The following is a 25,860-nucleotide window of genomic DNA, read 5'->3' as shown; positions in this document are numbered from 1 at the left end:
GAAACATGTTTGTTTCAGGCTGCCATTAAATATACCAAAATCTGTGAGTGCTGGTCCAAGCGTATTTCTTTCTTTTTCTATTATACTCGACGGGATTTCAGCACCCAGTGTTATAATTTGTGAGCGCAGTCTATCTTGACTTTTAGGCGTGCAAGCCTACCCACGTTGTATGTTTTTGTTTGTTTATATTTGTGATCAGGCTCCCTCCAAAAGCTTTAAATAGCTTCTTGGGAGACCTGGCACACGCACACAATCTCGACGATGATGTTTTCATATGAAGATATGTATATGTAATACATTGTGTGTGTGTGTGTGTGTGTGTGTGTGTGTGTGTGTGTGTGTGTGTGTGTGTGTGTGTGTGTGTGTGTGTGTGTGTGTGTGTGTGTGTGTGTGTGTGTGTGTGTGTGTGTGTGTGTGTGTGTGTGTGTGTGTGTGTGTGTGTGTGTGTGTGTGTGATTAAATTAATTTATCCATTCAATCTACATATGGAGGAGGCCAAGGGACCACTGGGTGGGCTGATGCCAGAGAGAGCTGTAACCGTCCTGCTACCAGGATGTCCCCGTCACTGCAGCAAGAGAGAGGCTGTCACTGAGTCAACCGCTGACCGCTCCGCTCTTTTTCCAGTTCATGGTGAACCCCAGACTCAAATCAAATCAAATCAAATTTATTTATAAGGCCCGACAACACACGTTAATGTCCCCATGGGCCGTACATGTCTTCTTTAAACAAGTCAAGAAGAAAACATAACAATAAGTCAAGAACAGAACAAGAACACCATAAGGTCCAACAAATTTAAAATAAATGCAAATAAATGAAAGAATGCAAGCACTCCCAGACATACCCCACGCGAAGGTAAGGAAAAACTCACTAAAACCTAACAATAGGGAAAAATGCTCCACAGGCAGTGTGGAGGAGAGAAACCTTAGAAGGGCCATTCAAGGGGGGATCTCCCTTCTTAGATGTCGGTGATAGTAGTGTTGCAGACTAACAGTTGGTAAGCATGCACTCAAGTGTGTAGTGAAACACAGATGAGTGCATGCAATAGCAACTGAACATTTTGAAAGATAAAAGATAGAACTGATAGCGATAGCAACTGAACATTTTGAAAGATTGAAGATAGAGCTGATAGCGAATCTATTTGAGGCACAGGGGCGACGCAAAGAGGATTGCGTCCTCCCCGTCTTAATCACGGGACATTCAACACTCCGGTCATTGCTCAGAGACAGCTGGAGACAGGGAGATAGGGGGCGGCGCAGAGAGGGTCGCAACCTCCCCGACATCATCGCGGGACGTCCAGCACTCCGGTCACCACTACGAGACCTCCGGAGACAGGGAGACAGGAGGGCACGCAGAGAGGGTCGCATCCTCCCGGCCTTCATCACGGGACGTCCGACACTCCGGTCAGCACTCCAGGACAGCAACTCACAGGGGGACAGGGAGACGGGACAGGCGTTAGACAGCTCGTGTGATTGTAGTGGGCGGACATAGCAATAGATACAAGTGGTAAGCATATATGTGAATAGAGTAGATATATGAAGTAAGCATATTATGTGAATAGAATAGAAGTACTTAACCCAGCAATGAAACCGCTCGACTCGACAGGTGTTCTACCAGACACCTGTTATGACGCATGGCCATCATTCCCTGTGGCAATGCATTGGTTCTAGAGCTGTCTCTAAGCACTTGGTGAAAATACAAGGGGCTAGAGTGAATTCACCGGCAGTGAATTTGATCCCAACAACTATAGACCAATTTCCATAAACTGCTCTATAGCAACGTTTTTTTTACATTTATTTATCTACAAACAATTATTAATCCTGCGGCCGCACTTTATTTAAAAAATCCCCATCAATGGAAAATTAAGCTGCCCATACCCATGCTGATTGGTCCTTGTGCAAGACTAGAAAGCGGGGATCTTTGATTAAACACCTGCTATCAGAAGAATAGACAGTCAGAAAAAAGTTTACTTTTACTTTTTAGTACTTAAGTACATTTAAAAGTAGAAACTTTTAGACTTTTACTCGAGTGTGTTTTTGAGACGGTACCCATACTTTCACTGTATAATTTCTGGGTATCTTTTACACCCCTGGTAGAAAGTTAACATTACCTTACCCCCGGGCTATAGCTTGAACCTGGGTGAGGTGGAGAATGGCGCCAGGCATTTCTGTAGCCAGGGTTTCTGTATCCTCTGGGCTCAGCTCTGCTCTTCATGCTGACATGATTTTGACAGGAATACGCCCTGTCTGCCATGTCACACAGGCGGTTAAGCCAGTCCTTTGGCAGCAGCTTATGCCTGTGGTGCCTCCTCACATTGAGGCAGAGAAGGGATGCCAAAGATTGTGGGCTCTGCACCTGCTTATATGCTGCAGGTGAGGGGAGGGGGGGGGTGCCCTGGTCAGTGATAGGTGCATTATACAATTCTTTCAACGTATGGCAATTGGAGTGTAGTCCAATAGGCGAAGCAAGACGCTTTGCCAGCATGAAATATAACCAATAGAGGACTTTCACAGAATGATTAGAGTGCCCATTTGTCCTCCATGTTGGAAGAAACAATGCTTGCTATTTGCAAAATAACAGTTGCTATGTGTTGATATATGAGAAATAGCCTATATCAACAAAAATGTTATACCGTTGTGTCTTATTACTGGATCTTGTAAATGAGTCACAGTGGAACAGTAATATTGTGCTTCTCCAGTGTTTTACATACTCTACCACTGCACATAAATGAGGCATTATAAGTGGTTGTCAATGGTTACAGGCATGCAGCCACCTTGGAAGAAAGAGAACTGCACAATCCTTCTGTCCAAGGCCTCTATTCATGAGCTAAAGACATCCTATTCAATGAAACTTGAGGCTGCAGCAGAGATCAAAATGTCTGGGTCGCTTAATCAGTTTAGACAATGGCATTGTACTGTATCTGCCAGCCAGGCAAAGTTGACCCAAAAAAGAACCACATTTTGACAAACAACATGTGATGAAGAAATCCAATCTCATCCAAACTGGTATTGGATATCATATTGGATATCGGTCCGATACCAGGCTAAACTAGGGTATTGGAGAATTTCCCCAATACTAAAATCTGATTCCAACGTGTCGGGAAATCAAAGCACAGTGACTTGATTTTCTGGATTTCTGACACAGTCTATGGTTAAGTACAAAGCAATGGATCGGTAATCGATATCGGATGATACTGAAAGTGTAGGACTCTGAATTGATATTGTAAAAGTTATGTATTACCATGGTACCAGTTTTGTAGTTGAATAATACCATGGTATAATCCAATTTAAACCAGGATACGGATGGTCAACATGAGACTTTTTCGTAAGGGTGGGTTTGACCATGCTCAAGAAGAGGTAAGGGTGGGTTTGACCATGCTCAAGAAGTAGTAAGGGTGGGTTTGACCATGCTCAAGAAGAAGTAAGGGTGGGTTTGACCATGCTCAAGAAGTAGTAAAGGTGGGTTTGACCATGCTCAAGAAGTAGTAAGGGTGGGTTTGACCATGCTCAAGAAGTAGTAAGGGTGGGTTTGACCATGCTCAAGAAGAGGTAAGGGTGGGTTTGACCATGCTCAAGAAGAAGTAAGGGTGGGTTTGACCATGCTCAAGAAGAGGTAAGGGTGGGTTTGACCATGCTCAAGAAGTAGTAAGGGTGGGTTTGACCATGCTCAAGAAGAGGTAAGGGTGGGTTTGACCATGCTCAAGAAGTAGTAAGGGTGGGTTTGACCATGCTCAAGAAGTAGTAAGGGTGGGTTTGACCATGCTCAAGAAGAGGTAAGGGTGGGTTTGACCATGCTCAAGAAGTAGTAAGGGTGGGTGCTCAAGAAGAAGGAGAAGAATGTTGCTTCTTCCTTGCACTCATTCATTCATTCTTCTATAGGTGTTTTGCAAACAAAACAACAAATGTATCTCCAAGGCTCCTAATGGCTTTCAACTCTCTTCTACATGTTTCTAGCTAGCTTACATATCAGAGAGAGGGTCTAAGTAGCCTATCGGGATTAAAGGACCCTATTATTACTCTTGAGACATGGTCATTTAGTCTAGCCTATAATTAAAGCACACAGGAATCCAAGTGTTATGTCTAGCTGGTGATAAAAACAGAGGCTATGTCTACCAATCATAGCTTACTATATTAGAGCCGTCCCTGACTAAAGAAATGTGACTATTAGTCATAGGACTTTGTCAACTAATCAATTTGTTGGTTGAATATGTTTCCCACATATAATCATGGGGACCTTATTAAATGTAACGCTTACCAGAGATGTGCTTATAATTTGTCTGGAAATAACTTCAGTAACAAAGACAATTATGTAAAAATGTATGTAAAATATTTTTTACTGTATGAAAGTGGCTACATTCATATAAGGATCTCTCTCTCTCTCTCTCTCTCTCTCTCTCTCTCTCTCTCTCTCTCTCTCTCTCTCTCTCTCTCTCTCTCTCTCTCTCTCTCTCTCTCTCTCTCTCTCTACCTGGGGTAGAATTATCCCTTTATAAACTGGAACCAGACAGCTCGCAAGGTAATGCCCCCACGGGCTGTACAAGTATTCTTTAAAGAGGTCAAGAAGAAACAAAATCCACCATAAAATCCAAATATGCGACACTCCCCGACATGAAGATAAGGAAAAACTCACTAAAAACCTAGCAATAGGAAAAAAGCACCACAGGCGACATGGAGGAGAGAAGCCTCAGATGGGCCATTCAAAGGGGGATCCCCCAACTTGGATGTCGGTGATAATATAGTGTTGCTATGGCTGATCGATGGGTGGAGAATAAAACAGGCGAATAGTTGGTATGTATATACGTGTAATAAAACATATATATCAATCAATACATTTTTATTTATATAGCACATTTACAACAGTTGTGTGACTGTACCAAAGTGCTTCACAGGTAAAACATAGAGCAAGGAAGAAAATACATATACAAAGCATATACTAAATATAAAAGTGCAAAAAGTGTAAATACAAATAAGTGCAGGGGACGATAGAAATAAAAACAAAATAAGAATAAAAGAAAGAAAAGTGCAGTAGAATACAAAATAAGGCATAAAAGGACTAAAAGTAACAACCTAGGAGGCAGGCTCAGCTCTGGTCAAAGGCCAGGGAGAATAGATGAGTTAAATAGATTACTTAAAGACCCCAAGTGTCTGGGCTGACCTGATGTGGAAGGGGAGGCTATTCCACAGTTTAGGGGCGGCTATGGAAAAAGATCTGTCCCCTTTGGTTTTTAGCCTAGACCTGGGCACATGTAGCAGCAGTTGGTTGGCTGACCTTAGGGCTCTGGATGGGGTGTGGAGACACAGGAGCTCGGTCAGGTACCATTTAGGCCATTTAGGGATTTAAAAACAGTTCAAAGTAATTTAAAATCAATGCGGTGATGGACGGGGGAGCCAGTGGAGTGAGGCCAGGACTGGGGTGATGGCCTCACGTTTATTAGTGCTGGTGAGGAGTCGGGCAGCCGCATTTTGGGCGAGCTGTATAGCGGAGTGATGCCTGATCAATGCCAGTATAGAGAGCATTGCAGTAATCCAGCGGAGTTGTTATAAAGGCGTGGATCCAGCTCTCCAGGTCGCACTGGGAGAGGTAGGCCTTGGTCTTTGCTAAGGTTCTGAGGTGGAAAAAACTGTTCCTAACCACTGAGCTGACTTGTTTGGTGAATTTGAAGGCACTATCAAAAATCACTCCGAGGTTTCTAACAGAGGACCGGATGTTAGAGCCCAGAGGACCTACAACATTTGCAAGCAGGACTGGAGAGGTATCACCAAAGATTATAATCTCGTTCTTACTCTCATTTAAATTGAGGAAATTCGCACTCATCCATGCTTTAATGTCAGTTAGACAGTCAAGCAGTGGCTGAAGTGCGACCTGTCCTGTGGCCCTAAGAGGGAGGCAGATCTGTATATCATCCGGAAAGCAGTGAAAGGATATATTATGCTTGACCAGGATTTCACCTAAAGGTAGTATGTACACAGTGGCGGCCGGTGCTATGTATAGTAGGAAGGGCGCTGGGGTAGCGGGAGGGGGGTGGGTGAAGGGGGGGGGGGGGGGGGGGGGGTTGTAACATTTTTTGTCAAATAAATTGTGCAATAGTCAATTTTGGTGAGTTGTTCTACATTTAGGTAACATTAATGAACAAAGGGACAGCTACAGTATGTAAATTGTAAAGCTATTTTATTTTTTTATTCCAGTCAATCATAATGTAATGATCATGATCATTACTGCGTTGGATAGAGAGAGAGGTAGAGAGAGGAGATCGATGATCTCTCTCTCTCTCTCTCTCTCTCTCTCTCTCTCTCTCTCTCTCTCTCTCTCTCTCTCTCTCTCTCTCTCTCTCTCTCTCTCTCTCTTGCTCTCTCTCTTGCTCTCTCTCACACAGCATTAACCTCACATGGAATCCCAAGCTCGGATCCATTTGAAGTATGGGGGCGACGTAGAGAAGATTGCACCACCTTGGCCATCACCACGAGACATCCACTCACAGAGAGACAGGGAGACGGGGACAGGGGTTAGAGAGTTCCTGTGTTTGTAGTGGGCGGACATATATGGAAGCAAATGAGTGACAGAAGTATTTGAATTTTATCAGACACCGAATTTATAGCATTGAAAAATAATTACTTTGAAAACATGTATCTGAATTTTTTCAGACACATGTAGTAAGCATACAGTATATATGAATAGAATAGATATACTGAGGACATATCATCATTCCTATTTCTCTATTTCGCATAATTTCAGCAAAACAGTAAAAAAAAATCTAGACATTGACCATGACAAAAAGTGTATATAAAGGTGCTGAGTAGAGGCAAGAGACCCAGATGGGCCTCTACGGGGCCTCAACTCATTAAATCATCGGATTAAAAAAACACAAAAACGAAAGTAAAGTGAAATAACTTCATACATTTTTTTTCATAATAATAGATAATAATAATAATAACAATAACAATCAAAGTAATAATAATAATAATAATAATAATAATAATAATAATAATAATAATAATAATAATAATAATAATAATAATAATAATAATAATAATAATAATAATAATAATAATAATAATATTAATAATAATAATAATAATAATAATAATAATAACAAAAACAACAACATTAATAATTAGTCGAAACTAACATGAAACTGTAAAACAAAGTGACATTAATGGTTTTATGAGATTTAAGCTATTCATTTAACAATGTATATTTAAAGCTGATTTGAGTGATGAAATAGATGAGCAATTTTTTTTATTATGGAGGGTTTTGAATTCCAAATTGTAGGACCTCTAAATCTTATACTGACTGAACTGACCTAATGTTGTGCGGAAGAAATTACAATGAATATTATTTGATTGCCTTGTTGGATATGAATGAATACCGGAGTTTGATATGAAAAGATTATGGAAAACATTAATTAAAAGGGCGGCTGAGTGGTGCAGTGGGCAAGGCGCTCGCCACTAACGCAGGAGATGCTGGTATCGAGCCCAGCTCTCGGCGTTGCTACCGGCTTGGCCGGCCGTCATACTAACACAATTGGCAGTGTTAGAGGGTGGGAAAGCCGGTGGGTGGGGATTGGACGTTGTGGACAGCGACTCCTACAGGTCGGTTGGGTGACGCCTGTACAGCGGAAACAGGAAGTATCGGGGGCAGCGTGAGCCTCCCACGCGTTACTCCTCGCCACTGAGAGTTCGAGCTGTCTGGTGAAAAGATGCGACAGGCTGCCTCCTCATGTACCGGAGGGGACACGTGATGCAAGGCTTCTATCCTCACTACAGCCGACCAGTGGGAGGCATAGTCTAGCAACGTTCAAGACAGGGGAGGGAAGAATTGGAAATACAAAATTGGGATGGGAGAAAAATAGAAAATAAGGAGAAAAAGTGGATAAAAAAAAGAAAACATTAATTAAATTAAAAGTGCAGTTTAAACATAAAAATATATATCTGCATTCATATCAAAGATTGATAGTATTTTAAGTTGCTTAAAAAAATAAGCAGATGGTTCAAGGTGATTAGAAGTAGTGGCATGATGGCATGATGCATTGGTTGAATCTATCGAGCCATGTTGCTTGTTGTGCAACTGAGCTGATCGATGCAGACTTGGATAAGAGAATAATATAAGAATCACCTCACCTCATTTGCTTTAATCTGATATTTGGGTAACAACCCAAATAATGAGTAGAATAACTTGAGCATAATACATGTGTATTCTCCCTTGTGCATTTGGATAGTATTGTAACATGATATGTGGATATATCATTGTTATTCCATTTGTAACATAGATACATACATAGTTATATGTTTTTACCTATTCCAATATATATATATTTTTATGTACTTTTATTGGTACATATAAAAAGCATGACAATAAAGGTGCAAGGGATCCTCCTTTCATTTGCCAATGTCTTTATGGTCATATAACTATTTATACAGTCATGTGACATCACAGCTTCTATCCCCAGGCCATCAGGCTGCTAAACGAACAATAAACACTATACAACAACCATCAAATGCACACAGCACACACACCCACACGCACACACTCACTTAAACAAACAACACACTGCAGCACCCACTCTCCACACTTTAGATCACACAAACACACTTTATATTGATTGATAAAGGATTTGCACTACAACTCGTACACCTACTGTAAATTGTACCTAAATTGCACCTCATCCCATTTCTGCCTTGCACTATATAGTATTTATATTAGTACACTGCACAGTATTGTATATTATATGGTAACTCAGTTACGTCTATTCTGCATCGAACATTGTACATATGTCTATACTGAACACTGTGACCTCATTTTTTTACTTCTAATTTACATGCTATACTATGTTATTTTATTTCATACTTATCTTGTCTTGCACAGTCTCTGGAGCGTAACAGTAAGAAGCATTTTGTATAAAAGTATTCTGTACTTCTGTATGACAACTATTAAAGAAACTTGAAACTTGAAACTTGCAGCATACATATTCTCATAGTCCAGTTTGTATTGAAAACAAAGATATATATATATATATATATATATATATATATATATATATATATATATATATATATATATACACACACATGGTTCTTGAGTTGAGTCAAGGCTCTGTACCATTATTACTATCTAAAATGTAATAATTGTGGAATATTACTGTAATGAGCTGTGGTGAGGTTCGCCTCTTCCCTGGACCTTTAATTCCTGTTCCCTGGACCTTTTATTCCCTGTCTCCTCACCTCACCAGCCCCCACCCTCGCGTTGTCGTTACTGTGAGGTTCGCCTCTTCCCTGGACCTTTAATTCCTGTTCCCTGGACCTTTAATTCCCTGTCTCCTCACCTCTCTAGCCCCCACCCTCGCGTTCGTTTACTCTCGTCTGCTCTTCAGCAGCCCACACCCTTGGACTATCTTTCATTATGTGTTTGATTGGTCCGTGCCGAACACACACTTCTAGTCAAGTATCAATTACCATCACGCACCTGATGTGTGTTCTAATTAGCGCCCCAGTGGGCTTTAAATAGCTCGATCTCCCCCCCAGTCCTTGTCGGGTCGTTCTCTATCTGTAAGCTCCTACGGGAGATTCCCTATCTGTCTGTATGCTGTTTCATCTCCGGCGTGAGACGAGGTGCAAGCCTTCGCCACCTGTCGCCGTTTGCCTGGAGTGGGACACAGTACTGCGCTCTCTAATTCTCTACGGGAGGTATTCCAGTGTTCCACTCCAGACCCCGCGCCAGACAATAATAATAATAATAATAATAGATTGAATTTTAAGAGAGAAGCGCCTTTCTCAGACTCAAGGACACTGTACAAGGAAAGGATGGAAAAAAATAAAAGTAAGTAATAAAATTGAAAAAATATATATAATAAAATACATAAAAGATCTGTGTATAGTAACAACAAGAAAAAACAAATAAGATAAGAGATAAAAATAAATAAAAAAAGGAGGCAAGTTCTGTCCAATTGGATGAAGTGGTTAAAATTAACAAACAAACAAACAACAAAACAAAACAAAACAACGGAATCTGTGGCTTAACAGCAGATACAGCAGATGCGCTCCTACAGCAGACGCGCACCACTCCAGACTCCGCGCTGATGCGTTCCTACAGCAGACACGCACCACTCCAGACTCCGCGCTGATGCGCTCCTACAGCAGACGCGCACCACTCCAGACTCCGCGCTGATGCGCTCCTACAGCAGACGCGCACCACTCCAGACTCCGCGCTGATGCGCTCCTACAGCAGACGCGCACCACTCCAGACTCCGCGCTGATGCGCTCCTACAGCAGACGCGCACCACTCCAGACTCCGCGCTGATGCGCTCCTACAGCAGACGCGCACCACTCCAGACTCCGCGCTGATGCGCTCCTACAGCAGACGCGCACCACTCCAGACTCCGCGCTGATGCGCTCCTACAGCAGACGCGCACCACTCCAGACTCCGCGCTGATGCGTTCCTACAGCAGACGCGCTCCTTCAGCAGACGCGCTCCACTCCAGACGCGCATCGCTCTCTAATTCTCTACGGGAGGATGTGTCTCTCCGAGCCGGCGCGCTCTCCGAACCGGCGCGTTCTCCAAGCCGACGCGTACCACTTCAGACGTTTAGCCGGCGCGCTACCACTCCAGACGCGCATCGCTCTCTAATTCTCTACGGGAGGATGCGTCTCTCCGAGCCGGCGCGCTCTCCGAACCGGCGCGTTCTCCAAGCCGACGCGCACCACTTCAGACGTTTAGCCGGCGCGCTACCACTCCTGACGCGCATCGCTCTCTAATTCTCTACGGGAGGATGCGTCTCTCCGAGCCGGCGCGCTCTCCGAACCGGCGCGTTCTCCAAGCCGACGCGCACCTCTTCAGACGTTTAGCCTGCGCGCTCCTACTCCATCCCTGTAAGCAGCTCTGGCCCCGCGGGTCTCTGTCCCTGTTCCCCTCTCCAGTGCCCCTGTCCCTCGCCCTGTCCAAGGCCTTAACCCTGTTCTCTCTGTCCCTGTCTCCAGCCCGCCTCCGCGGGCCTCTGTCCCTGTTCCCATCTCCGTTGCCCCTGTTCCTGCCCTGTCCTTTGCCCTGGCCCTGTCCTTTAGCCTTAGCCCCTTAGCCTGCCCGCCTCTTAAAGGCACAGTGCCTATTTTCCCTAGTTCTTGTTTTCCAGTATTTTGTGTTCCCCCTTAAAGGCACAGTGCCTATTTTCCCTAGTTCTTGTTTTCCAGTATTTTGTGTTCCCCCTTAAAGGCACAGTGCCTATTTTCCCTAGTTCTTGTTTTCCAGTATTTTGTGTTCTCCCTTAAAGGGACAGTGCCGCTTTTCAGTTGTATTCAATAAATGCCCAGTTCTTGGCTTACTCTCATACCTGTCTTGTGTTGTGCGATTGGGGTCGGTTACAAACCATAACAGTACGACCCGACCAGTCGACGACCCCAGCCAGTACAGACAGTGTATGTTGAGTTTGCCTTTTTTTTTTTTTCTCTAGTTCCCCTGTTAGCCTGTTAGCTCCCCTGTTAGCCTGTTAGTCTCCCCTGTTAGCTCCCCTGTTAGCCTTTGTTAGTTCCCCTGTTGACTCCCCTGTTAGCCTGTTAGTCTCCCCTGTTAGCTCCCCTGTTAGCCTGTTAGTTCCCCTGTTAGTTCCCCTGTTGACTCCCCTGTTATGGCCTCCACTTTTTGTGTAGCTTTCCCACTGCTAGGACTGCCCCTTCAGCTAGCAAGGTCAGTTTTCCCCACTGCTAGGACTGCCCCTTCAGCTAGCAAGGTCAGTTTTCTCCCACTGCTAGGACTGCCCCTTCAGCTAGCAAGGTCAGTTTTCCCCACTGCTAGGACTGCCCCTTCAGCTAGCAAGGTCAGTTTCCCCACAGCTAGGACTGTCCTTCCAGCTAGCTTGTTCTCTCATGCTGGTCCAGCCCTGTCTGCTAGCCTAGCTCCGGCAGCTAGCCCAGCCTCTATGTTAATGTAGCATTACAGCTAGCATAGGCCCTGTAGCTATCAGTGCCCTGGCTGTTACCCCTCAGCTCCTCTAGTTACCCCTCAGCTCCTCTAGTTACCCCTCAGCTCCTCTAGTTACCCCTCAGCTCCTCTAGTTACCCCTCAGCTCCTCTAGTTACCCCTCGGCTCCTCTAGTTACCCCTCGGCTCCTCTAGTTACCCCTCAGCTACCATAGTTACCCCTCAGCTACCCTAGTTACCCCTCAGCTCCTCTAGTTACCCCTCAGCTACCATAGTTACCCCTCAGCTACCCTAGTTACCCCTCAGCTCCTCTAGTTACCCCTCAGCTACCATAGTTACCCCTCAGCTACCCTAGTTACCCCTCAGCTACCATAGTTACCCCTCAGCTACCCTAGTTACCCCTCAGCTACCCTAGTTACCCCTCAGCTACCCTAGTTACCCCTCAGCTACCCTGTCCCTTTGCTAGCCCCACTTTGGTGTAGCTTCCCCGCTAGCATGGCCCAATTTTTTGTTTTTTTTGCCTTGTTTATGTCCCCTGCCCCTCTGTCTGTATTTTTGGGTCGCCCGGTGGCTCCCGTGGAGGGGGGAGTACTGTGAGGTTCGCCTCTTCCCTGGACCTTTAATTCCTATTCCCTGGACCTTTTATTCCCTGTCTCCTCACCTCACCAGCCCCCACCCTCGCGTTGTCGTTGCTGTGAGGTTCGCCTCTTCCCTGGACCTTTAATTCCTGTTCCCTGGACCTTTAATTCCCTGTCTCCTCACCTCTCTAGCCCCCACCCTCGCGTTCGTTTACTCTCGTCTGCTCTTCAGCAGCCCACACCCTTGGACTATCTTTCATTATGTGTTTGATTGGTCCGTGCCGAACACACACTTCTAGTCAAGTATCAATTACCATCATGCACCTGATGTGTGTTCTAATTAGCGCCCCAGTGGGCTTTAAATAGCTCGATCTCCCCCCCAGTCCTTGTCGGGTCGTTCTCTATCTGTAAGCTCCTGCGGGAGATTCCCTATCTGTCTGTATGCTGTTTCATCTCCGGCGTGAGACGAGGTGCAAGCCTTCGCCACCTGTCGCCGTTTGCCTGGAGTGGGACACAGTACTGCGCTCTCTAATTCTCTACGGGAGGTATTCCAGTGTTCCACTCCAGACCCCGCGCCAGACGCGCTCCTACAGCAGATGCGCTCCTACAGCAGACGCGCACCACTCCAGACTCCGCGCTGATGCGCTCCTACAGCAGACGCGCACCACTCCAGACTCCGCGCTGATGCGTTCCTACAGCAGACGCGCACCACTCCAGACTCCGCGCTGATGCGCTCCTACAGCAGACGCGCACCACTCCAGACTCCGCGCTGATGCGCTCCTACAGCAGACGCGCACCACTCCAGACTCCGCGCTGATGCGCTCCTACAGCAGACGCGCACCACTCCAGACTCCGCGCTGATGCGCTCCTACAGCAGACGCGCACCACTCCAGACTCCGCGCTGATGTGCTCCTACAGCAGACGCGCACCACTCCAGACTCCGCGCTGATGCGCTCCTACAGCAGACGCGCACCACTCCAGACTCCGCGCTGATGCGCTCCTACAGCAGACGCGCACCACTCCAGACTCCGCGCTGATGCGTTCGTACAGCAGACGCGCTCCTTCAGCAGACGCGCTCCACTCCAGACGCGCATCGCTCTCTAATTCTCTACGGGAGGATGTGTCTCTCCGAGCCGGCGCGCTCTCCGAACCGGCGCGTTCTCCAAGCCGACGCGTACCACTTCAGACGTTTAGCCGGCGCGCTACCACTCCAGACGCGCATCGCTCTCTAATTCTCTACGGGAGGATGCGTCTCTCCGAGCCGGCGCGCTCTCCGAACCGGCGCGTTCTCCAAGCCGACGCGCACCACTTCAGACGTTTAGCCGGCGCGCTACCACTCCTGACGCGCATCGCTCTCTAATTCTCTACGGGAGGATGCGTCTCTCCGAGCCGGCGCGCTCTCCGAACCGGCGCGTTCTCCAAGCCGACGCGCACCTCTTCAGACGTTTAGCCTGCGCGCTCCTACTCCATCCCTGTAAGCAGCTCTGGCCCCGCGGGTCTCTGTCCCTGTTCCCCTCTCCAGTGCCCCTGTCCCTCGCCCTGTCCAAGGCCTTAACCCTGTTCTCTCTGTCCCTGTCTCCAGCCCGCCTCCGCGGGCCTCTGTCCCTGTTCCCATCTCCGTTGCCCCTGTTCCTGCCCTGTCCTTTGCCCTGGCCCTGTCCTTTAGCCTTAGCCCCTTAGCCTGCTCGCCTCTTAAAGGCACAGTGCCTATTTTCCCTAGTTCTTGTTTTCCAGTATTTTGTGTTCCCCCTTAAAGGCACAGTGCCTATTTTCCCTAGTTCTTGTTTTCCAGTATTTTGTGTTCCCCCTTAAAGGCACAGTGCCTATTTTCCCTAGTTCTTGTTTTCCAGTATTTTGTGTTCTCCCTTAAAGGGACAGTGCCGCTTTTCTGTTGTATTCAATAAATGCCCAGTTCTTGGCTTACTCTCATACCTGTCTTGTGTTGTGCGATTGGGGTCGGTTACAAACCATAACAGCTGTATGTGTATGATCCAAGCGTCCTATGATCCTCATAGGAGCATAACAGAAAAAAGCATTCCATGTGAAGGTATTCTGTATCTTTGCATGTCAACTAATAAAGAAACTTGAACTTGAACTTGAGTTCAGAAGAAAATACAAGTTTTATCTTCATTATCAAAAAATACAGAATACAAAAATGTCTAAATGTTCCTTCAGCCAAAGAGGTTTACTATAGGATCGGTGCACCAGTTCAACAAGCAATATTTTCCTTTTGAGATGTTCGATTTGACATGTGCATGTCAATGATTTACCAAAGCAAAGAAAGAAAAAACACAAGCCAACAATTCTGTGCATGTATACGCATGGGTGTGAAAGGGCGTGTTTATGGGTGTGTGTAGGTGATGCTTTTTCAAGGAGGTGTTTCCTTTGTTCTAAGAAAATGTGTGTGAATGCATGTGTGAAGACTCCATGAATTAGAAAAGAGTTATGAGATAAGATGTGTGTGTATGTATGGTCACATGTATGGGAATCTAACCGGGAACCTTTAGAGTGTGTGTGTGTGTGTGTGTGTGTGTGTGTGTGTGTGTGTGTGTGTGTGTGTGTGTGTGTGTGTGTGTGTGTGTGTGTGTGTGTGTGTGTGTGTGTGTGTGTGTGTGTGTGTGTGTGTGTGTGTGTGTGTGTGTGTGTGTGTGTGTGTGTGCAAAGCTAGTACATGTGTGTCCGTTTATTTAGAGATTTATGTTTGGGGATTGTCTAAGGTTCAGTGTAGGCTAATTAGGCGGCACGTGGTGTAGTGGTTAACACTGTCGCCTCACAGCTAGAAGGTCCAGGGTTCGATTCCAGCTTGGGGACCACCAGGTTGCCGTGTTGCCAGGTACCCAGGTGGGGTATCTCCCAGGCCTTTCTGTGTGGAGTTTGCATGTTCTCCCTGTGCTCGCAAGGGTTTCCCCTCCCGATGAGATAAACCCAATGGAAAAACATGCACAACAGATCACTAACACTGCCCTGACGACGACGGACAGGAGCACTTGGATTGGCCTCCGGGCACGGCTGGCACACACTGCAGCCCTTGTCTGGCAGAAGAGAGAGAAAAGATGGAGAGAGAGAGAGTAAAACAGCTATTATCAACTTGTAACATAATGGTAGGGGTGTAAAGGTACACGTATCCGTACCGAACCGTTTCAGTACTGGACCTTAGGTTCAGTACGGCTGTGTACCGGATGAATACAACGGTATGTTAACCACTAACGACCGCCCACCGGGGGCTGTTTTATTCACAATCTAATATAATTATTTTTATTTATTTTTTACAAGTCGATTATTCATTTCAATATAGAATATTTGTTGACAGCCCTACAAGTACAATTAGTTACTGCACACTACATCACCCCTGAGTGGAACATGTAAAGCCAAACTTTCCCCCACTGTACCGAAAACCCGTACCGAACCTTGACTTCAAAACCGAGGTACGTACCGTACTGTGGTTTTTGTGTACCGTTACACCCCTACATAATAGTAACTAGATATTGAAGTGATTACATTTGTATAAATCATGCCGTACTCAACCCTCTTCACATGATTATGTATTACAGTGTTGAGGTTATACATACATTATTACACAATTACACCAGGCGAACCAAAGATAGGAAAAAATGTCTTAGTCTCCAGAGGGTTTTAAGTGGAAGGTATTCTTTAATATCTATCTGATTGGTGTATGATGTTTTATTGTGTGTTGCACTTGCAACAATGAAGGCATCTTAGAATTATCAAATTCTCTCTCTCTCTCTCTCTCTCTCTCTCTCTCTCTCTCTCTCTCTCTCTCTCTCTCTCTCTCTCTCTCTCTCTCTCACACCTGCTAATCACAATTCTAAACCTGGGCCTTGGAATGTAGAGCAGTGATCAGGTTAAATAGCCTCGTACCATGTGCTGTCAGTATCACTGCCCGTTTAGTGCACTGTACTGTACTCCCAGAATAATATTTTTTATTTCAAATTACCAAATAGTTTCCAGATTGTATACGTTGAATCACACTGAATCACGTGAGGGAGTTGCCCCCTACCTGCGTTGAGCTGCAGTGCTAAAAATGTACAAAGAAACCACAAAAAGTTAAATGAGATAGTTGGATAGTCTGAAACTGACGATGGGTGATTTTAACTGGTTTCTGTACTGCCATTGTTTTAATTGTCAGGGCCAGGCCTGGTGAGTAATATGGCATTATTGTTCTGTTTACAGTATATGAAAATGGACTGCTGCTACATTGTGCAGCATGCTAATACTTTACTCCGGTCTCGATTGCTGCCTTTCAACCCCTCCCCCAAATTATTTTGGCTGTACTTTCTCTTCTCTGAAAACCTTACCTTACTACGTATCTACCCATACCCCCTTCACCATGTGCTTCCTATCTATCCCTACTTCCCATCCTTCGGGTCATCTTCAGGCCTCTCCACACCAGTTTGGAAGCAACCCTGCCTCAGCTAACCGGTTCATGGCCACATGGGGCGACAGAGGCTCAGGAGGTAGGGCGGTCATCTGGTGATTGGAAGGTTCCCAGTTCGATTCCCGCTCCTCCCGGGCAGCGTGTTGAAGTGTCCTTGAGCAAGACACTTAACTCATAATTGCTCCCGATGGGCAGGTTGGCACCTTGCATGGTTGCTTTCGCCGTCGGTGTGTGAATGTGTGAGTGAATGGGTAAAATGTGAGGATAAAAGCGCTATATAAACGCCCCATTTACCTGTCACCATATGCTGGGGCCCGGTCTCTCTCTGCTCTCCCTCAGACTTCTCTGCTCTGCCTTGGACAATATTGCCCACTCTGCCCCTCTCTCTGCCCCTCCTGCCAGGCCATGGACAGTCATCCCCCGCTCTCTCTCTGTGTTCTATCTGATCTCTGTTCTCTGTCTGCTCTCTCCCTTCCGTTCATGTTCGTTTCGTTGTTTAGCTGTTCTATGTTTTGTGTTTCTTTCTAGGTCATGTTCTTTGTCTATGTCCCCTAATTCCTTGTAGTCGGTTTTCCTTCCCATGTGTTTCCATTTGTAATTATCCCCATCATATGTGTGTATCTGTTTGCTCTGCTCTGTAGTCTCTTGGATCGTTGTTCATGTGTGTATGTTTGCTCTGCTCTGTAGTCTCTTGGATCGTTGTTCATGTTAGATGTTGTAGTTGATGTTCCCTTGTGTTTCCTGTATTCCTTGTGTTCTAACTCTAGTCTAGTTTGTCAGTATTTTCCGTCTATTTTTGGTTTGGTTGTCAGCTCGGCTGTCACCTCCTTTCTTTTGTCCCTGTCATCCTTAAAGACTCCTCTCTTGGGTCACTCTGCAATTACCTCTGCCTTTTTCGTCCTGTGTTTGGGTCCTGCCTGACAGAACCGATCAGAATAGTCCTTCACCTTATACTAACTTGTAGTGAATAACTTAAACGTAAAATTAAACTGTTATTAATTTTGCTGGGAACCCCACTCAAGGACTCCTTCCCCTTCTCACTTTGAGTAAGGTTAGAGAAGTAGGTTTGTTCACCAGAAGGTCGCAAGATCAATCCCAGAGGAGGCAGAAAAATCTGAACTGGGAAAGTATGAATAACACTCTCCTGTCCCACCATTGAAATGCCCTTGAGCAAGGCACTTAAGCCACAACTGCTCCCGTGAAGCTGCTCCGTGGTCACCAAAAGAAGACTGGTTGTACTGTAGGCTACTGGCCATGCTCCCTGGTGTGAATGTGCAGCAGTGTAATGCAGCTATGGCATTGCATCATTTTCCTAATGTCCATATCCTGCAGCCTATTGCTTTATGTTCATTCATCTATGGAATTCCAGAGTCTGAAGGCATATAGTAGCCTATAATCCAATCCACCACAAGCAATTGAAAGTAACCACATGGCAGACACTTAGGCTCTTATGTCGTGCTCAGTTTGGGATTCCTTTCCACCCCGTTCCCACAGTAATCTGTTATGGATAATATAATGAAAGGAAAACTTCCAACTCTGTTTATGATAGACTATATTCTAACGTAAATATATTTTAACATTTTATGTGTGTAGGAAAGGTCATTCTTATAGTTAACTAAAACTAAAACTAGGTGTTAAAAAAAAGTCATGAGGAGTCATTGGTGCATAATGTTGATGAAACTGGGATTATATAGAAGACAGAGTCAGCATGCCTTCAGGAAGTCATGTGTTTGTATTGCACAATGCTTATTCTGAATTTCTTAAATCTTGCCCCCGAGAAATACTCCCATATTATATATAACGAAACTTAAAACTAATACTGAAACTAATACAAATGAAACTAAAACAAAACATTTTTAAACACTAAAAACGAAACTGGAACCAGCAAACCCACTCTATAGTAACTATAACTCTCGCCTCTCACACTCTGCTCAGTCTGTCAGACAGACAGACAGACAGACAGACAGACAGACAGACAGACAGACAGACAGACAGACAGACAGACAGACAGACAGACGGCCCTAACCCTAACACTGCAGGACTGTTCCCTATCAGCTGCGGCTTCGGTTACTGGAATGCACGCTGTTTACGTGCTTGAATGGGGGTTAACAGACGATTTCCTGTGTTCCTTTTGAAACCAAAACATACACAGACTCACGGCTAGTTTAACATGTCTCAACAAATGCACATGTTTGTATTAATTAAGGGTTGTGCCATTATTGCTATTCAAATGTAATAATTGAGAATGATTTTCTGTAATGAGTTGTATGTGTATGTATCAAGCATCCTTGACTTCCAGGGACAACGATGTAAATAAGTCATTGGCTTTTTCGTTCCTCTCCTTGACAAAAGCAAATATGTGATGTAATGATCTGTATATGTTTTGATGTCTAAATAAATACCTACCTACCTACAGACAGACAGACAGACAGACAGACAGGCAGGCAGACAGACATACAGACAGACAGACACACACACAGACAGTCAGACAGACAGACACACAGACAGACAGTCAGACAGACAGACAGACAGACATACAGTCAGACAGACACACAGACAGACACACAGACAGACAGACAGACAGTCAGACAGACAGACAGTCAGACAGACACACAGACAGACACACAGACAGTCAGACAGACAGTCAGGCAGACACAGACAGACAGACAGACAGACAGTCAGACAGACACACAGACAGACACACAGACAGACAGACAGTCAGACAGACAGACGGACAGACAAACAAACAGACAGACAGACAGACAGACAGACAGACAGACAGACAGACAGACAGACACACAGACAGACAGTCAGACAGACAGACAGACAGACAGACAGACAGACAGACAGACAGTCAGTCAGTCAGACAGACAGACACCGCTGAATAGCAGGACTGTTCCCTATCAGCTGCGGCTTCGGTTACTGGAATTCACGCTGTTTACGTGCTGCTTGAATGGGGGGCGTTAACGGACGATGTGTTCCCGTGTTCCTTTTGAAACCAAAACTTCACACACGGTTCTTCCTCCGATGAGACGGTCGGACTCGTGAACTTCAGACATCATGCCTGGGTCTGGGACAGCAGCAGCGCGGCGCTTCGCAGCAGCAGCGGGTCTCCTGCTCATGATCTCGCACCTCGCGGAGACTAGTGACCACCGCGGCACCGAGAGGGTTTATTACATCGGGATCATAGAGGACAACTGGGATTACGCACCAAACGGCACAAACCTCATCAACGGAAAAGACATCACGCAAGACGAGTGAGTACTGTATATCTGATGATGATGTGACAGAATGTGATGATGGAACCCTCGTGTTGTATAGGAGGCTGTCACGGTGATTGAAAATGGAGGGCAGGGGTGGGTTAGTTAGGTGATGGTTTTGTGACCACCAGTATAACGGGCTCTGATTGACCGCTCCGTTGCTCTCTCTCTTTTCGTAGGGTTAGATGGAGTAGGGGCCAGTATAGTCTATGAATGAACAGTATAGACTTATATTATTCTAAACGTTTCATTAGGATTAGTACTATATGTATGCTCTGCCCTATACGTACAGTAAGTACAGTGTGAACGTGTACAGTGTCATAAATGTATAGATGTAGCAGTACTGTCTGTATGTCGTGTATGTCATATATGTTATGTTATGATGAATTGAAAATGGGGGACCCTGATGTAAACAAGACGATCGTCTTTCTCTGGTCTGCATCCCCTTAACAATTATATTGAGCTGTACTGTACTGTATACCCATTCTGCAATCTGTTAATAAAGTTCTCAATCAATCAATCAATCAATCAATCAATCAATCAATCAATCAATCAATCAATCAATCAATCAATCAATCAATCAACGGATGCGACATACTGTAGTGGGGGTCATCATTAGTCATACTAAGTGCAGGCCCCATGATGACCCCTGTAAGTATGTCGCATCCGTTCACACTGAACTCCTGAACTCCTGTGGGAAAAGGGTGGTCAGACTGGGAATAGCACTGCATTTCAGATTTTAAACGTCAGTCCGATGAACTATGGTGGCAGGTGGGTCTGTTTAATTGAACATCAATTGTCTCGACAAGAGGTGGTGGTTCCACTCATACAGTGTTCGGGAGTCATTTCACTATAGGCAATTCAACTAACAGTTTAACTACAGTCTTCTTCACTAGCTTTCTGGTAGTTAAACAAAATTCAAGGGTGAATGGGATTGTGTGTGTTCCGTTTGAGCTATTTTGACGTACAAACTATTTTATGTCTATAAAAGGAAGGAACAAGAACTTTGAGAGACTGATCATGTGTCATAAATAAGAGACTATACTCTGACAGGGATCATCCCTATGTTCCCCGGGTCCTATGTTCCCCGGGTTCTATGTTCCCTGCTTTGATTGATTAATAGATTGATCATTTTATAAATTTTTATTATTTTATTAATTATTAATGTCCGCCTTGTTTCGAACGGTTAAGCTTAGGCCCTCTTTCGAACTGGTTAAGGTTAGAGTTTGGAATCAGGGCTGGTGGTCTAAAATGTTCAATCAATCAATCAAAGCGGGGAACATAGAACCCGGGGAACATAGGACCCGGGGAACATAGACATGCTCCCCTCTGAGGGATCACTCTGACAACTAAACTGACAAGCCCCATTGCTCAGACCACAGGTATGATCAAGTTGGTAAAATTTGGTCTAAAAAGGTGGAAGTTCAACGTTTTTTTGACTGTTTTAACTGGTAAGATTATGCAAAGCACATTACAAACAGGAAGTTAATGTTCCTTGATCTTTTTTTCTGTGAAGAACCTGCAGATACAGGGATGGATTACCTACCGGGCCCAGGGGCCCAAGGGCTCAGGGGCCCCTAAGCCAGAGACTGTGTTATTCGCTGTTATTAACTTTATATTATATTATATTTATATTATTAACTTTCTTACAAAGGGCTTAGTCATTTGTGTCAATAACAGGCCCCCCAAAGGTCCTACCGAAAAACTGAAGGAATAGCCTAAACATCCACCTTGAACGTGTCATGTCACGTTCAAAGTAGGTGTTTATCCTGTTGAGATACAGGTTATTGTCTCTTGGCTTTAAACCTTTGGAGTCTAAGCCCTGTTTTGGGGTCTGTGGCTGGTTGGGGGCAGGGGATTATTGGGGGGAGGGGCTCAAGGTCAACAGCATCGGCATAGCAAGAAATTCTGGGCCCTGTGCACAGGTCGTGTCTGGGCCCTTTCCTCTCCCCAGCTGCAATTCATTTAATTTTCATTTCAAACCTTTATTTAAACTCAAACGGCAACTGAGGTTTTCCTCATTTACAGTCACGTCGAGTGTACATACAGAAATAAGCAAAAAAACAACGACACATCAAATCACACAGCATATAAAATCATAACAATAAGACAACAAGGCGAGGCAACCCTGTGGCACACCTTCAGTTATTATTATTAGGCCTAGACTCCCAAAACTTTCACTAAGAAGGGTAACTTGGAGACAGGACAGTAATTATTTCAATAATCTCTAACACCACCTTTATGCAACAGGATCACATGCTGGGCATATTTCCAGACACTAAAGGACATCTTCCTGTTGAGATAGAAAGATAAAAAAAAAATAGGTGTCAATGGCTCTGTAATCAAAGGAGCAGCCAGGTTTAGAAAAAAAGATTCCAGATTATCCTTACAAGTAGACGTCCTGGGATCTGTGGATTGGAGAGTGTCTAGAGGGGTGACAGTGGCTCAGGAGGTAGAGCAGTCGTCTGGCAATCCAGAGTTTCCCGGTTAGATTCCCGCTCCTCCCGGGCAGCGTGTCGATGTGTCCTTGAGCAAGGCACTTAACCTCTAATTGCTCCCGATGAGCAGGTTGGAACCTTGCATGGTTCCCTCCGCCGTCGGTGTGTGAATGTGTGAGTGAATGGGTCAAATGTGAGTAACAAATTGTAAAGCGCTTTGGATAAAAGCGCTATATAAAAAAGCAACCATTTACTTCACGTGAAAAGGGATGAAAGGAGAATTGAGGGGTGTGATCCACGGGACTCACACAAAAGTTCCTCACATTTTACCCATTCACTCACACATTCACACAACGATGGAGCAATTAGGGGTTAAGTGTCTTGCTCATGGACTCTTCGACACGCTGCCCGGAGGAGCGTGAATCGAACCGAGAACCTCCGGATTACCAGACGACTGCTCTACCTCCCGAGCCACTGTTGTGTAGGAACTTAATTAAATCTAAATACTAATCTGATTTTGACATTCACATAGCTGTGTGGTACATCAGTTTCTGATCTGTTTCTGAGTTGTCATATACACCTTTTAGTAAAAAGTAAAACCTTTATACATCTTTTAGTCCAGACCTTCTGAGGGCCCTCCCCCAGTTTGGGGCCCTGAGTAGTCAGTTTCACCCCCCACCCCCACACTTCTACACCTCTGGTCAACAGTAGATGCCACATACAAGGAATCATTTGAGATGCAACTCAAAACTGTATGTCAATCTATCTTGTCTATTAATATGTGATAAACAGTATGTTTTGAATTCCACCTATTCAAATTAAGAACATTTTGAGTGTAGAGTGGCTAGAGACATTATAACTAGGGGTGCACGATATTGATTTTTTTGCCCCCGATATCAATACCGATAACTTTCTGCTCCTCAAGGTCGATACCGATAACCGATATATATATATATATATATATTTTTTTTTAATGTATATTCCTGTAGTTTTGACCTAACCAGATTTATCATAACATGAGCGTTACTATACTATACTATGAACAAAACAAAGCCAAGAGAACAGTTTTGACTCTTCAAATAAAGTGACTATATTTATTTTTCCAAATAAATATCATTTGAGTCAATCACAAAATTCACAATCCGTCAATGTCATTAACAATGTGTTTCCCTGAACAATGAGTGAACTAAAAACCAACAGGTATTGTGCTTTGTCAGTATAGGGTACCGGTACCTGTGAATCGATACCGGTACCCAACGGTACCTTTTTTCGGTACTTTAGTCTCTAAAAAAGCTACCTACCTCAGTTGTGAAAAATAAATATCCAAACTTCAAATAACCACATTTTCGACCGTTTTCGGCTTGCCATTGCCCCGACTGCTTTGTTGTTGAATCAAGTCAAATCCTAAGTAAGCATATATTGTGCGTGTGAACGTTGGCATGAAAAGAAAAAAGTAAAAAAACTTTTTTGATTATCGGAGCTATCAATAATTTTATCAGGTTTATCGGGATGACGTCATAATAGCTGATATCGGCCCGATAATTATCGTGCATCCCTAATTATAACGTACCTATAATGACAAAATGATGTCTAATAAGTTGCAATTTCTAAATGAATACTAGTGCAGAGTAGACTGATGTTACTGTCGTGGCTACTGAGTCATAATTCACGGCGTTCTAGCCTACATGGAAGGACTGTTGTATTTACTACATCTCCCATGACTCTTAGCGGGGGATGACGTAGCTTACGAGAGACGAGTGAAAGAGGAATGGAAGCGTTGTTAGCTATAGCTTAACTTAGTTAGTAGCTAAAGTTAGTTAAAAACTTTTTTAACCGCGATGGGCATATAGTAATGGCGAGGATATAAAGCATGTTAAAGACGCATTTATTGGACACGTTGCTCGCGGAGTTTACATCACAGGCTGTAGAACGCAGGACTGAAGAGCTGCTTCTTAACACATCCACCGCCAATCACGTTGTACGACAGGTTTCAAGGTCATGCGAATTCCGCCATTCCACGGCGTACAACGTTATTGAGATCATATTTCATTTTTTCGCCATGGTATTCATAATTCCCTCACCCAGCCTCGGCTGAGACAGTGGGACTCGGCACAACCGTGCAACACTTCAATACCGCCGCCTGGTGGATGAACGGACGAGTTACAACCGGAAATGCATCTCTGGTGATCTCCGTGCATCTGGGAAATGCGTCCGGCAGTCACATATTGTTGCGGGACTCTAGACACACATCAGTGTATATGGATCGCTGCCATAACTCAATAATCGATATGATTTGGGCGTTTATTGCGCCATACAAACCGGAAATGGATCTAGTCGATCAACGTCAAATAAGTGGGATTTTTTTCCTCCAGTCTCATCGGCGAACGGTAAGAGGACAGTAACGCTACTTTCAGCATGATTGTTTATTATTATTAACACTTTGATCGCCGGGGTTAAATTCATAATTTACCATCCCTCGCCAGCCCTATTTAACATGGAGAAGTTCCCCTTCTTTGCAGGGCTATAACTTTTTAAATTGTATTGCTCAATTGACATTACTATGTCCCATTCAATGTCCTATATCTATTGTTCAGGGTGTAGCAACGTTATACTTTTTCATTCACATATTTATACTAAAATACGGTCTAAAGTATAAGTATGTTTTTATCGTTTTCTGCAGCTTTCTCCAGAACTTGATTTATAGCCCTAAATGCATTATATTGATGATCAAATACAGTTTGGTAGGAATCTGTGCGAGATAAAAAATTTCAACTGGACGTGGTTCTAGGAGTTAGTACGTATGATCTGATGTTGACCGGATGGGCGTTTATAATTCCGTGGGCAACGTTATATCATTCATCTAGTGTGGGTGATATGATCATCAGAGCAGTTAGTATCGAAGACATTAACAAATAACGCTGAAACTCACCGTAGCTTCCTCTCGCCGTTGGGAGCTGAGCGTGGAACAGAATTTTTTCTATTATGGGATGTCGAAATATCCGATCCATTTCCAGGTTGTATAATAGGATATACGTCCAAATCATGTTGTTTATCGAGTTATTGGTAACGGATCACTATCCGTTGTGATCAGCTCGAGTCCTGGGACTATTACCGAGTGATCGGACCCAATTGAAATGAGCACCAGCTTCCACTTCCTGTTTCTCCCCTGGGCGATCCGCCGATCGGCCACCAGATGGCGCTCTTGAACCGTTGTAGAGTTGAGAGGGACTCAACAGTACATTTCATGTCTCCGGGGGAGAAATATGATTTCGATCACAGATTTTT

At 44.6% G+C, this 25,860-nt stretch overlaps 1 protein-coding gene across 2 annotated transcripts in view; it reads left to right on the top strand.

The window, feature by feature from the left end:
• The first annotated feature begins 19,916 nt into the window (after positions 1–19,916).
• LOC311232865 (ferroxidase HEPHL1-like) overlaps positions 19,917–25,860 on the top strand; it is a 91,134-nt gene continuing 85,190 nt past the window's right edge. For both annotated transcript variants that reach the window (XM_084319696.1, XM_084319695.1), the window contains exon 1: positions 19,917–20,134. In XM_084319696.1, the coding sequence (XP_084175822.1) occupies positions 19,938–20,134 (197 nt within the window). In that variant the 5' untranslated portion in view covers positions 19,917–19,937. The remainder of the gene's footprint in view (positions 20,135–25,860) is intronic.

This window comes from Notolepis coatsorum (assembly GCF_963971535.1).
Source record: "Notolepis coatsorum genome assembly, chromosome: 8".
Classification (NCBI taxonomy): Eukaryota; Metazoa; Chordata; class Actinopteri; order Aulopiformes; family Paralepididae; genus Notolepis; species Notolepis coatsorum.
The sequence above is the reverse complement of the archived record's forward strand: the minus strand, read 5'-3'. Positions and strand labels throughout refer to the sequence as shown.